At 42.6% G+C, this 13,159-nt stretch overlaps 2 protein-coding genes across 2 annotated transcripts; one reads left to right on the plus strand and one right to left on the minus strand.

The window, feature by feature from the left end:
• Nucleotides 1-1,189: 1,189 nt before the first annotated feature.
• LOC136471876 (tetraspanin-8-like) lies at nucleotides 1,190-3,801 on the plus strand. Its single transcript, XM_066469624.1, has 2 exons — nucleotides 1,190-1,742; nucleotides 3,204-3,801. Exons 1-2 carry the CDS (start codon nucleotides 1,224-1,226, stop codon nucleotides 3,507-3,509), a joined length of 825 nt encoding a protein of 274 aa, XP_066325721.1. The 5' UTR covers nucleotides 1,190-1,223; the 3' UTR covers nucleotides 3,510-3,801.
• Nucleotides 3,802-5,115: 1,314 nt separating this feature from the next.
• On the minus strand, nucleotides 5,116-7,454 carry LOC136471877 (transcription factor IBH1-like 1). The gene is made up of 2 exons (XM_066469625.1): nucleotides 6,661-7,454; nucleotides 5,116-5,886 (listed from the first exon to the last, which is right to left on the minus strand). Exon 1 carries the CDS (start codon nucleotides 7,311-7,313, stop codon nucleotides 6,690-6,692), a length of 624 nt encoding a protein of 207 aa, XP_066325722.1. The 5' UTR covers nucleotides 7,314-7,454; the 3' UTR covers nucleotides 5,116-5,886; nucleotides 6,661-6,689.
• Nucleotides 7,455-13,159: the final 5,705 nt, after the last annotated feature.

The raw sequence follows: 13,159 nt of genomic DNA on the forward strand, positions 1-13,159 counted from the left end.
TGTGCATGACACATACAAAAGACTAGAATATAGTTTACTAATCTATGTAAGTGTTTTTCTATGGATTTTCAAGATTTAAGTTCTTATCTTTTCTTCGATTCATGTGAACCTAGAGTATATGTGAAACTTTTCTTAATGCAGACTCAAAAGCGCACTACACTATTAAAACCAAACATCATATGCACTGAACTCTAAATATCGTTCAACCTTGTTGCCTGGTTTCATCGTGTCTTTAGTTAACAAAAATCTAGTAAAATACTTGACAAGGTTTTCAAACCACAAAAAATGTCTCTACGATAAAAATGCTAGAGATAAATTCGGATAAAAAGATCCAAACAAATTATTTAGAGTTTATGAAAATATCTCAATTTTTAAAAAATTAGATTTACCTCTAGAAAAATGGGAAACCAAGAAAATTCTCAACACATTCAGATTAATGTCTAAACAATATTTTGAAAACTTTCCAAGACAAAAATATAAGATGTAATCAACACGAATGCATAGCATGAATGCATTCAACATTAATATATGTTGCATTCATGCTAGTTACATCTTAATTTTTTGTCATGGAAAGTTTTCCAAACATTTTTAGACATTAATTAAAATGTTGTGGAAATTTTTAGTATTTTTTGAGATTTTTTTTTGAATTTTCTAGAGCTAAATCTAATTTGTAAAGCTTTTAGACATATTTTTAGGACTCTGGTTTTGTCATGTGTGGTGTTTCAATATATCTCTAAGATTTTGCTCAGAAATTTTAGAAGTTTAGAGATATGTTCCATGGTTTCAAAATCTTATCTAGAATTTATCATATTTCCATCAACTAAAAAAAAAGATGAAACCACCTTCAAAACCTCCTTTGAGAGTTCGGGATAAAATGTGTTTTAAAATTTGATTGAGGAGAAAAACAAAATTATGACGATAGTTGATGGAGACAAATTGGACCTTTTTTAGTTTTTTTTTGGGTTTGGTGGTTGTGGTAATACCATGTGTTGGGCTTCACAAAAAACAGTGAACCGATAGCCCAAGACTGATGGTCTGAAACCCAGCCCATTGGCCCATCTTACAGCCCACGTAATCATGCACGTGCGTTGTGCAGTCGTCGTTGCCCAATTCAACATTTTCCCTCCATCTTCCAGCTTCCGCTATATCTACCTCCCCTGCTTTCCCCTTCTTGTGGCATCCTCTCTGCTTCTGCGTCTGAAATCACCATCGCGGCACCACCAATGGCACGGCCTCGTTGCAGCAACGCCGTCTTCGCGTCCTTCAACGTGCTCACCCTCCTCCTCGGCGCGGCCGTGCTCGCGTGGGGCATCTTAGCCGGCGCGCCCCACCACGGCGGGGGCGGCGCAACCGACTGCCAGCGCTTCCTCCGCACGCCGGCCCTGATCCTGGGCACGGCCGTCATGGTCGTCTCCATGGCCGGCATCGCGGGTGCGTGCTGCCGCGCGTCTCTGCTCCTGTGGCTCTACCTCTTCCTAGCGGCGCTGCTCATCCTCGCCGTGCTCTGCTTCGGCGTCTTCGCGATCGCCGTCACCAACGCCGGGGCCGGCCAGGCCGTGTCGGGGAGAGGGTTCAAGGAATACCGGCTCGGGGACTACTCCAGCTGGCTCAGACGGAGGGTGGAGAACGACCGCACCTGGGGAAGGATCAGGAGCTGCCTCGCGGAGGCCGGCGTGTGCGGGAGCTTGCAGAGCAACCGGACGTTCAATGAGTTCGTCAACGACAACCTCTCGCCGGTGCAGGTCAGTGGGCTTTGCTAATTCTTGTGAAAGACTTCTTTGCTTGTTAGAAAAACATGCTTAGGCCTTGTTTGATGTATTTGTATTCACTTCAATCCACATGTGTGGAAGTGGAATGGAATAGAACTTAGTTTAATTCCACTTCAATCCACTTCAAGACATGTAGACTGAGATGAATACATGCGTATCCAAACAAGTCCTTAAGGATAATTGTTGGCATGTTTTCAAGTTACACTGATGGAACTAAGTAATGATCTACTATGTGATCTTCATAGTATAAACTAATTGTGAAGGAAAAGGTAGCTTTAAGATTGAGTTCTTAAAAAAGGTGCTACTTTTTGTATGAAAATTTGTATTTTCTGTGCATGTATTGTTGCAATTTTTCTTTGAAAATGGTCTAGTTTTTGCATTTTTGTCCTGCAAAGGACATGTTCTTCAGTTTCATAATCTCAGTGTTACCTAATGCATGCATGTATCCCTAAAGTCAACAGGAGGACATCTTCACCTGAACTACCCTAGATATTTTTGAAAGCAAATGCTTTCTGAACCATTCTAGCGAAGTGATCCAGTGGATTGCTCAAGTTCCTTCTTTTAGCATTTAACTGTTTGTTTAGAACAGGGAGAGGGAGTGACTCTATTGCCAAAAAAAAAAAAAAAACAGGTGACAGCACGGTGTGTACTATTTTATTCTGTACCCAGGGGCAGGTGCTAAAATCTAATTTATTAGGAGGCAATTTAACATATTTTTCAAATTACATATACAATAAAATTTCATGTAGTACAAGGGGGTTGAGGTCATATTTATAAATTATGTTTGCCTTTTTACTCGCTCAAGGGCGTTGCATGTTTTTTTTTCTTGATAGAATGCACTACTAAATATAATGTTTTGGTCTTTACACCTATTTTCAAGTTTTCAACATTCCTCCCAGAATTGATATTTAGCAACCTATTCTTGCCTTCAAGTGTATAAAATGTGAAATTTGAGAGATATCGGTATGATAAAGTCAATTTGAGATGTACACAAGTGAAATTTTGTGAAAGTACCTTTCATCTGGCGTCACTGGATGTGATATTTAGCAACCATCACGACTTCATCAAAGTCCTACATGCGCAATAGCTAGAGTAGATGACCAGCACAAACTTGCGATCCATATCATAGGATTTCATCATCGTTGACAACTCTTGTAAACTACTAAAAGTTTTCAGTAGATGATAGTGATGGTAATGGGTAATCGTGAATGGAAGGCTTCCACAGTGTACATCCATTGACTTGGTCTTAGATGTGCACATGCAAGAGCATGCTTCTACACTCTACATGTGCTTTTTCAATAAAAACATTGATGTTGCAAAAAGGTCAAGTCTACATTACGCACTCAGATTCGGCTGTGATCGTGCATTTTCTGAAAAAAAATTGTGTTTAAGCTTAATGACTTTGTGATCCAACTTGCATTGTGTTTTACACAGTCTGGATGCTGCAAGCCCCCAACTGAATGCAACTTCGCATACCTGAACGAGACCTACTGGATGAAGCCCTCAGGTCCTAGTAACTCGTCCAACCCTGACTGTGACACCTGGTCCAACGACCAGTCTGAGCTCTGCTACGCCTGCCAGTCTTGCAAGGCCGGCGTCCTGGCTAATCTCAAGAACAGCTGGAAGAAGATTGCCATCATCAACGCTGCGTTCATCGCGCTCCTCATCGTCGTCTACTCCCTCGGATGCTGCGTGCTTCGGAACAACCGGCGGCAAAAGTACACCCTGGTTGGGAAGTAGTAGCTAGGAAGAAGAGTCTGATTTGGATCTTCAGAACTCAGAATTAAAATGCGTGCCACTGCCATGGAGTATATTTGTGTTCTCTTGTGATACCCCACGCCCACTGCAGCTATATTTTTGAAGCTTCTGTGCAAGAATGTTGTTGGATGGGTCTTCTTCTTCTTCTATGTAAATGGTCATCGTGTGTGCCATGGTTCATGGTCCGGTTCTTATTATGATATATGTGAGAATAAAATGGAACCATGGATTTTGGATCAGACATTTTATCCAAATCACATTTTTTGTTTAAATTTCAGATTGACAGAAACAGAGTAGAAGTTCTGAATCACGGTGATCACTATTATCATGTTTGGAATTTAGGTTGTGCAATGTGGAGGTTTTTGTTTCACGAAAGCTGCAAGGTAGATACCCTGAATGCAAGGATGAAGTTTTGGCAGTTTTGGTAATGTTTGGGATTTTGGGATGAATTATTGCTTCAGCATATTGAGTGGGCACATACAACTAGCAATAGTGCTCAAGGATCCTAGGTCACTAGGTAGTAGCAAGGCCTACTACAGTTGGCAGAGGGGGTCCAACCTTTTGACAAACCTACGGAAGTGCTGATAATACAATTATTTGCTTTCCAGCTGATCGAGATCCAACATGTGAATGTGGTTAATGTTCATAGCCTGCCTTTTACAGTCTTGATGAGTATTTGGTGTCCCACCGTATCTGAAACTGAACAAAAGAGAACAGTAAGAAACTGATGTAGCTTCAGATCATAACCCCTAGTCTCTTTCTTATCTTTGAAAATAGGAGTATCATATATAATAACCAAATGTAGCTGTTCTGACAAAATATTTAGTCTCCCAATATTTTCCCTATCCACTGTGGTGTACGGCCGGTGTACCCTCAGTGATATTGAAGCATGCACTAGTGTGCATACTTTGGATGGGCACAAGTACAATAATGCACTTATGTAATTAGTTCATTGTTTAGTGTGCTATTTACACATTGACATACCCCCACACATGTATAGCTGCCCAGTTGAGCCTTTTGGAACCGATTGACATTTCCATTTCCATTGATAGTGTTCTTACTGGACTAAGGATTAGGAAGGACATGAAAGTCTGTCGAGATCTTTCTTAGAAAGCCCGACGGAGACGAGCCAAGCCAGCAGGGGACTTGGGCCATTTGTAACAAACTGTTGTCTAGGAGTTGTGGCTATTTTTTTTTGGTTGCTGTGAGACAGACAGGTATGTGACAATTTCGATTCATGTCCGGTTCCTCAGCACTACTTTTCCGCGAACGAACATTGTTTTTCTCTCACAACAAATCAGCATAAGCAGCAGCAGCCGCGTAAGCCAAATTCCAGCGAAGCGAACAGGGCTAGGAAAACGAATGTGTATAATGTCCTGTTGGCAGTGTGGTACTAGCTACTACTGTAGTAGGGAACAGGGATTTGCATGTGAGTGTTCGTCGGATTGAATCATTACCTTGGCAATCTTAGTGGTCTACATAAAAGTTGCAATAGTGCTGTCGAATCCTAGGCCTCTAGCTACTAGATGCAACGACGGATACATACAGTTGTTGCATACAGAGGGTTCAGGTTCAACCCTTTTTCATACACATACACCTACTGAAGTATTGATAATGTACACTGCTAGTATTTTTCACTGGTTTCCTTGCTGGATCACAGCATGATAGTCCTAGTTTCTGAACCTGAAATGGCAGCAATGAGAAACTTGAAACTTTATTTGAAGACATAGGACACTGCTTACTCTTAGTTCTAGTCTTGCTTAAAATAAGTGCTCCCTCTCCTAGTACACAATACGAGTCACCTTTGATCACACCACCTCTTTTTTCCTTAGCAGTTCAGTACATACAGGCTAGTAATATTATGCCATATTTTGAACATACACAAACAGAGCCGTAGACCAGAAAAATCCCTGGCCCATCCCATCAGGACTGCAGACTCCACGTACAAGCAGATTATATTTTGCCCACCCAATTAATAAACCAAAATTTGCTAGTTATTTAACAACGACAAAACTTATTTCACCAAATGGATGATGGCTTGTGTTCATCCTATGCTGTGAGGGAGGAGATACAGCAAAACCAGGTCCATCTTTGCACTGACATGTACTTGCACAATAGTTACATTACCCACTGGTACTGCTGCTAGTACTGCTAGCTATAGCTATAGTAAGTTGGCCCCCGGAGACAATTCATCGGACAGAGCTCTCCCATGCCCATCCAGATCAGACGACGGCTTCAGTTGCGGTCCTTGCCTTCTGTGCATGCATGACATGAGCCTGGTGCCCAAGGATTTTCATTCAATCCTCTCACACCTCTCATGCAGCTCTGCACCTGCAGTCTCGCAGTTGCTGCTCCGTCCCTGCAATGCATTCAGCAGGCAAATGTTACTGACAGCGATGGAGGATATATATATGGGAAATTGTTTGTCATGGCGAGTCATTTTTTTTATGAAACAGGAGGGGTTTGAACCCCTACTGAAATTTTATTAAAAATAAAGGTAAAAGTACACAAAGATACAATCCTTCAGGTAAATATATTCTTCAATGTTCCAAGTAAGGTTAACAAGAAGCACCTTTAGATAGATTATCGTGCTATGAATGTGGCAAAAGTAAGCTTAAGTAAAGAAGATTGTTACTTTGGGCAAATCAAGAACTAGAAAAGGAGGCAATATGGCTGTATATTTCAGTAAACAAGTGTGCATTCAAATGGAAAAATCAAAGCCATGGACTTTTTTCTAGTAGAAAGGAAAAGTTGTGTGAGATGGAAGTGGAAGGGTAGCTAAAACTTCAGAGTAGGCCATATGGATATGCAATGTACCACAGATACATCATCACACTTGTGTAAAAGAAGAGACATTTCAATCACTGACAGGAGGTACAGCAGTACAGTACTAGCTACTTATATATTAGTAATAACTCTGAATATAATAACCGTCAACACCCAAAACCCTGAATTCAGAATACTAAACTTTCAGATACTCATCAAAATCTAAAGAAACAAATAGCAGATGCAGACTAATATATTTACTTCACATCACACATAGATTAAACTAGATCATCCACCATCAAATCAAATAATAAAAAGACTCAGAAGTTCAAAAGATTGCACAGACAGCAGAGGACACTACACTCACCCTGAGATGTGAGACGAGATCATGAGACCTCAGCCCAACTGGGAACGGGATCCTTTGCAGAGGCATTGCAAGAGCTCCACCTGCGTCTTGAGGCACACAACGTAGTCCAGCGTCTCGGAGAGCAGGGAGAGGCCACGCATCGCCTCCCCTCCCGGCACAAGGCTCCTCAGCACCTGCAGCCTCGCCCTCACCATCCTCCTGGCCGCCGCCATTGCACTGCATCTGCTGCCGCCTCCGCCTCCGCCGCTGCCCGCTGCCAGCTGTAGCGAGCTCCTCCTCTTCCTCCCGGCGGCGCCGCTGCATACCCAGTGCGACCTCCGCACGATCCTCCTGCTCCGGGCTTCCTTCCTGACCCTCGCCGCCGCCGCGGCCATCTCGTAGCCGGCGCCGCCCATGATGCGGCGCAGGAGCGCCTCGTTGCGCTGCTCCGCCGCGTGCCTCGCGACGAGCGCGCGTGCCCACGCCGTCGAGCGCAGCGCCGCCGCGCTTGGGCGGGCCCGTGCGGACGCCAGCGCCATCGCCACGTCCGAGGAGAGCCGCACGGCGTCCCGGCGCTCCCGGAGGCCCATGGACTTGGACGCCTGGCCGGCCTCGCGCAGGCTCAGCAGGAGCTGCGCCATGAAGGCCTTCTTGAACTTCCTCGGAGCATGCATTGGTGTCACTCGCGACGAACAAGCAATGGCAAGCTAGCTTCGTTCCTTTGCTTCTTTTTTTTCCCTTTCAGTTTGTTCTTGGAAGGAGGAGAAGAAGAAGGTGATGGATGGGTTTGTGTTGCTGTAGGAGTTCAAGCTGCAAGAGGAGAGGTTTATGTGAATATAAAGCAGCAGGTAGCTAGCGCCCTGTTCGTTTGGCTTATAAGCCGTATTTTTTCGATCAATGAACATTATTTTTTTCTCATAATAAATCAGTCAACAATATTTCCAATCATGACTTATCAGCCAAACGAACAGAGCACGGGTGAGCTCAAGAAAGTTGCATGTGGGCTTGCTCAGCTGCTATTCATTGCGCAGCGTGCAGGGTATATTGTTCTGCTTTGAACCATCCATTTTGATTTATTAAAACAAACAGCCCTGTTTGCATTGGGATATAGACATTTTAGTACTGTATGTACTAGTATTTCGTTTTTTTCCTGGTAATTGCAGAACAAGGAGTAAATTCGGCTAGAGTAGTACTTATTAGTTACAAAATCGGATAATTAGTTATTAGTACTGATAAAAGGGCAATATGCTGTACATGTACTTTAGGTGATGAATGCATTTTCTTTTTGTTAATTCCAAGTGGAGAGGTTTATGATACTGAATAAGTACCATGCGACTAATCATAGATGAATACAATTATGTAGTAAATATATCCGAAGATATAAATATTGATATTATTTTCTATAAATAGAGTCAATCTTTTTTTTAAAAAAAAAATCATGTTAGTTCCAAGCTAGAAGTGCACTCCTTTTAGAACGCACAAAGCAAAAATATCTCCGATACATGAGGGGACCCACCCCAACCCCGAATGGTCAATTTAACTGTCAAAAGCAGTTATATAACTTCCACTGGAGCCAGAATCTTTTTCTATGAAATTTTATGTGCTCATTATTAAATAAATAAACTTAGGGAGTAAGAAACAAAAGGTGAGAGGTCTGAAGTATGAAAGATGGTATGGAAAAAGGAAAAGAAGAGGAGAAAGAGTACACTTTCTGTGGGGGAACATGTTACAAGGAGAGAGGGGTGATGGGCAGAGAGAGAGACCATGCACATGCCTGCACATGCTGGACCAGCCCCACTTGGAGACCCTATAATAACATCCAAATAGTCATCATAAATCAATGCTAAACATTGTTCCCGGAGAAACGGAAGACACGTCCATTCTGCCAAAGATGACTCACTAATCAGGTCGATAATTAGGGGATTCTTTTTCCTTTGTCAAAGTAATGCACTGCATTTCCATCTAAGCAACCAACTTCTTTAATTAATTGGCTACTGCAATGTCAAGTTTACTGTACAGCTGTGGCTTCTGTTCTGGGTGTTGTTGGTAAAAGTGTCATATACATAATACAAACTAATGAGTTAGTGCAACTTAGCATGTAAGCACATCGAGCAATTAGCAAAGAATGATAAGAAAAGACTACAAAATCATTGTACTAAAATTATAGCCCATGGAGATGGCATACCATTGTTGAAATCTTTAGACAAAAAGTAAGTTGATTTTAAAATGGAGTAAATTGACCATCCTTTACCATTGTTTCCGTACAGGTCCATATATACTCTAGTTTTCTAGGCCACAACTATTCCGTACATGTCATTAGACAACCTAAATATTTTAAAAACATGATATCGTACTTCTATTACTACTCATCCATGTTTCAAAAAAAAAAGTACTACTCATACCGCAACCTATCAATTGAATAAAACAACACCTTTCGTGATTATGACATACTAGGGCTAGTAATTTTAATTCATGTATAATTTTGGGCCACGACTAATTAAAATTCCTTATTTTTGCTCTTTTTTTTAAACACATTATATGCATGCATACTAACCTCATATGAATAAAAAAAAGTAATCTGTATTCTCATGAGCACCTTTGAGAAACTTAGGGCTTGTTAGAATACACATGGCTAGTCACTAGTAGTTACTAGTTGGGGTTAAAAATTAGCTTAAATTAGCTATGGTTGGTTAATTAGTTGGCTAACAGCTAATTGAAGATTTGGCTAAATAAGTAACCCACTTATTAGCTCTCCTGTTTAAATGCACTAGAACTAATTTTAGATAATTTTTAGCTATCTAGCGATTAGCTCTTATATCAAACAGACCCTTAGTTGGTGCCTCATTTTTAATAATAGCGTCATTTTGTTCTACAACAGAAACATAAAAATATACAAGCACCCATATGAGCATGCACTAGCGTGCACTGTCTCTTTCTCTGCTCCCTCGTATTTGTAACACCCTAAAATTTATATTTTTTAAAATAATTAAATTTGATTTATTTATGCAATTATGTGTGCTTTAAAATATAGAAAAATAATAATTTTTATGAAATTAAAATCAATCATAAGGATAGATACTTGTTGATGCACTCATGCGGCAGCATTTTATTTAATATGTTGAGTGGTTTTGATTTAAACTCAAAAAGATTCAAAAATCAGTTGGAAATGAATTTCGAAATTTGATTTGGAAAAAGAAAAGGAAATTCTTTTCCCTCCCCCTCCCTTTCTCAATTTCGGCCTGCTGGCCCATTTCCCCGCCGGCCCGCTCGCCTCCCTTCCTTCCCCTTCTTCCCTTTTTCTTCCTGGGCCGGCCCACTCGAGCAGGCAACCGTTGCCGCGCCCCTCACTCCTCTCTGTCGCTGACCGCCGGGTCCACCCGTCAGCGCCGTCGCCCACCTCCCGCGTCTCGCGCGGTCATGGCGCAACCGCCGCCTGCGCCCACCTCGAGTCGTGGGAGCGCCTCCCCCCGCGCCCTAGCCTCTATAAAGGGGAGCTCAGACCCCGTCGCCGCCTCCCTGCTGCCTCCCCCACTCCACTCTCGCACTAGCCCGAGCACGCGGAAGCCGCAACCGTTGCACAGAGAAGCGCTGGGATCCGCCGAGCTCGGAAACCGCCGTTCCTGAGCCGCCTTCGTCTTCGTTTTCATCCGCGGTGAGACCCCCTTGTTCCCCTCCTTCTCCCCGTGCCTTTAATTTCGTGTTTCATGGCCTCTAGGGCCCATTTCGTGTGCGCCTGGGACCTTCGCGTCGCCGGCCATGGCGACCACTCTGCCGACCGCGTCCTCCGGCCGCGTTCTCGGCCTAGGCGAGGTCGCCTTCATCTCCTCTCTCCCTTGGCTCCCTCGGTTCGTCGAACCGTGGCCCGAAGTCCTTGTTTCCCGCTCGCTGACGACCTCCTCGCCGCCGGCCATGGAGCCCCGTCGTGCCGGCACTGTTTCCGGCCGCCGGTTTTCTCTCTCTTCCCTTTTCTCCTAATCCGATCTGTCCATCTTTGATCCAATGGCCCACGATGGCCGATACCCCTTCGTGGGCCATTTTGCTAAAGAGACCCCCAAGTTTTGCCAATTTGAACCCGCAGTCCTTGGCTGGTTTAAATATCCCAGATTTAATTTTATTTAAATTCAAAAATAGTTCATTCTATTTATAGAAATGCCACTACATTGTTTTGCTTATAAAATCGTCGTTTTAGCTCCGAATCGACCCGTTCAAATTTCGTTAGGTTTGTAATTAAGTTCTCTACATGTTAATACCACTATCAAACATGTTTGCAACATTTAAATTTTGAGGTTAGATTTAATTAAATAAGTTGCTATAGGAAACCCCGTTTAATTCATAACTTTCGTGTTTTAGCTCCGTTTTTCTTGAACTTTGCGTCTATGTGATCGTAGAAAGACATAGATTCTTTTTAAGAACCTTTTTATCTTGTTTTTATGCCCTGGTGTACTATTCTAATCCTATAATTGTTTGCTTTGCATGAATGCCTTTGGAATGCTTGTGTGTTGCTTTGTGGTCGAGTTCAGACGGTGAGGAGAACGTTGGAGACCAAGAGTTCTTTGATGACCAGCAGGAGCAGCTCGAGTTTGTTGAGCAAGGCAAGTATAGCATGGGATCTACCTTGATGTCCTATTCACCATTTATTAATTTCTCATTTGCATGTGTCTAATTTTGATACTCGTAAGGGCATCCTAGTGATTGAGTATCCTGTTTCCTTGTCTCCTATGGGTTATATGCATATGAGTAGTTTGCTAGCACTCAATGTAACTGCACATGATCCAAATAATGAATAATGATTCTATAGAACAAAAAGGAAAAAAATTGTTTTTAAACAACTGAATTATAGGGCAAAGGAGCAAATGACTTTTGATCATGATGCTCTTGGCCCTCCATAAGGACTTATCTATCGGTAAAAGCTGGGACTGACAGTGCAACCGTGAGGGTCACATGGCTCTGACTTTAGCTCAGTAATAGAACCTTTTCTAGCTTGTTAGAGGTTACCTTTATGGCGCAAAAGGGGCTTGTCACGTTGGATATAGGACTGCCTCTGTTCTTATGTGTATAGCCGCGATGGAAATGTGCCATAGGAAAGGGGGGTTCCTACATCTGCCTACCGAGGAAACCTAGCGACCCTAACTTGTTAGAGAAACCTATGAAAAGGCTTCAATGTGTACCCCACCCGCTCACCTTGGCAGTGTTATGGGAGTAATTAACCCGAGCATATGGGAAACACGACTCATGGTGAATGTGCACAACCTTTGCAGAGTGTTACAAACTATTATAACAGCCGTGCTCACGGTCACGAGCAGCCTGGAAAACTCAAAGAATAAATGGTTATTTATTGTTGTTCATTTATGATGTTCTACGATGATAATGTAATTCAATTGATTCTGATATCTGATCATGTGGGTTTAATTGGGGCTTAAGCATAACTTGATAATAGTTGATGATAAAATCTTGACTTACTAAAAGTGCTAACCACAATAAACCAGAGTCATCCTTTTTGAGCTTTCATAACCCCATGTTATCTTGCTAAGTACGGGAAGTACTTACGCTTGTCTACTTTCAATATTTGGATAAAAATTCCGGATGGGTAACAGATGTCAACGAACATGAGGAGTTTCTAGAGGACTTTTAGGCTTGTGGTCAACCAGTTAACCATCCCTATGTTGGAGCTACCATGAGAGAGCTACCTTTTTATTTTCCGCTGTATTGTGTAAGACTATGTGATGGTATTAATCATGATGTAAGATACACCGTGATGATACTTTTTGTAATTTATCAACTTATGTGTGTGACTGATCCCTAGGCACACATGAGTTTTATGCATTCAATTTTATCCTTAAAATTGGGTGTGACAAATTGGTATCAGAGCCGTGTTGACTGTAGGACGCAAGCCTAGTTAGAGATGGTCGTTTTAGCATCTTTGCTCCACTGGTTTCATGCTTACTATCTCATTCTTGTTATTTTATTAAAATATTTATGCTTTTTATACCTTAATCTATTATATAAAATTGTTGATTCTAATTCTATCTTACTATAAATCTATAGATGCCTCGTAACCTGAAGACTGCCTACCTCAGCTCTGCAGGCTACCATGCCATGTTCACCCGCCGTGCCCCATAGGAGGAGAAGGAGATTGTGGTCATCTCCGATGATGAGGTGGAACCCTTGATCGAGGAAGATGAGGAGTGGATGGCTACCCCAACTCCTACACTAGCACCTGCTCCTACTCCAGCTGTTGCACCTATCTATGCTGTTGCAGCTGCACCAACGGAGTCATCAGCTACTTCACCAACACCTGTGCCACCCCCAGCTGTCCCTATGGTGGATGAGGAGATGGGCTAGACATGCAAATACTACTTCAAGCAGGCCCCGGAGATGGCCTACTACCACACCCTCCTTACTCAGGTGCTAGATGACTACTACACTGATTTGCACGCCTCCATCAACTATCACTGTGCAGAGTACCAGCACCCAATGGAGGCAACTTTTTGGAAGGTAGAGCTGGTTGTCACCACCTGGA

Source organism: Miscanthus floridulus, chromosome 8, assembly GCF_019320115.1.
Source record: "Miscanthus floridulus cultivar M001 chromosome 8, ASM1932011v1, whole genome shotgun sequence".
NCBI classification, from domain to species: domain Eukaryota; kingdom Viridiplantae; phylum Streptophyta; class Magnoliopsida; order Poales; family Poaceae; genus Miscanthus; species Miscanthus floridulus.

What these genes read in the sequence shown, in the direction of transcription:
- LOC136471877 (XM_066469625.1), bottom strand. Translation starts at nt 7,313, where the DNA reads ATGCATGCTCCGAGGAAGTTCAAGAAGGCCTTCATGGCGCAGCTCCTG.
- LOC136471876 (XM_066469624.1), top strand. Translation starts at nt 1,224, where the DNA reads ATGGCACGGCCTCGTTGCAGCAACGCCGTCTTCGCGTCCTTCAACGTG. An exon ending in ACAACCTCTCGCCGGTGCAG is followed by an intron (nt 1,743 to 3,203) that starts GTCAGTGGGCTT and finishes TGTTTTACACAG; the next exon opens with TCTGGATGCTGCAAGCCCCC.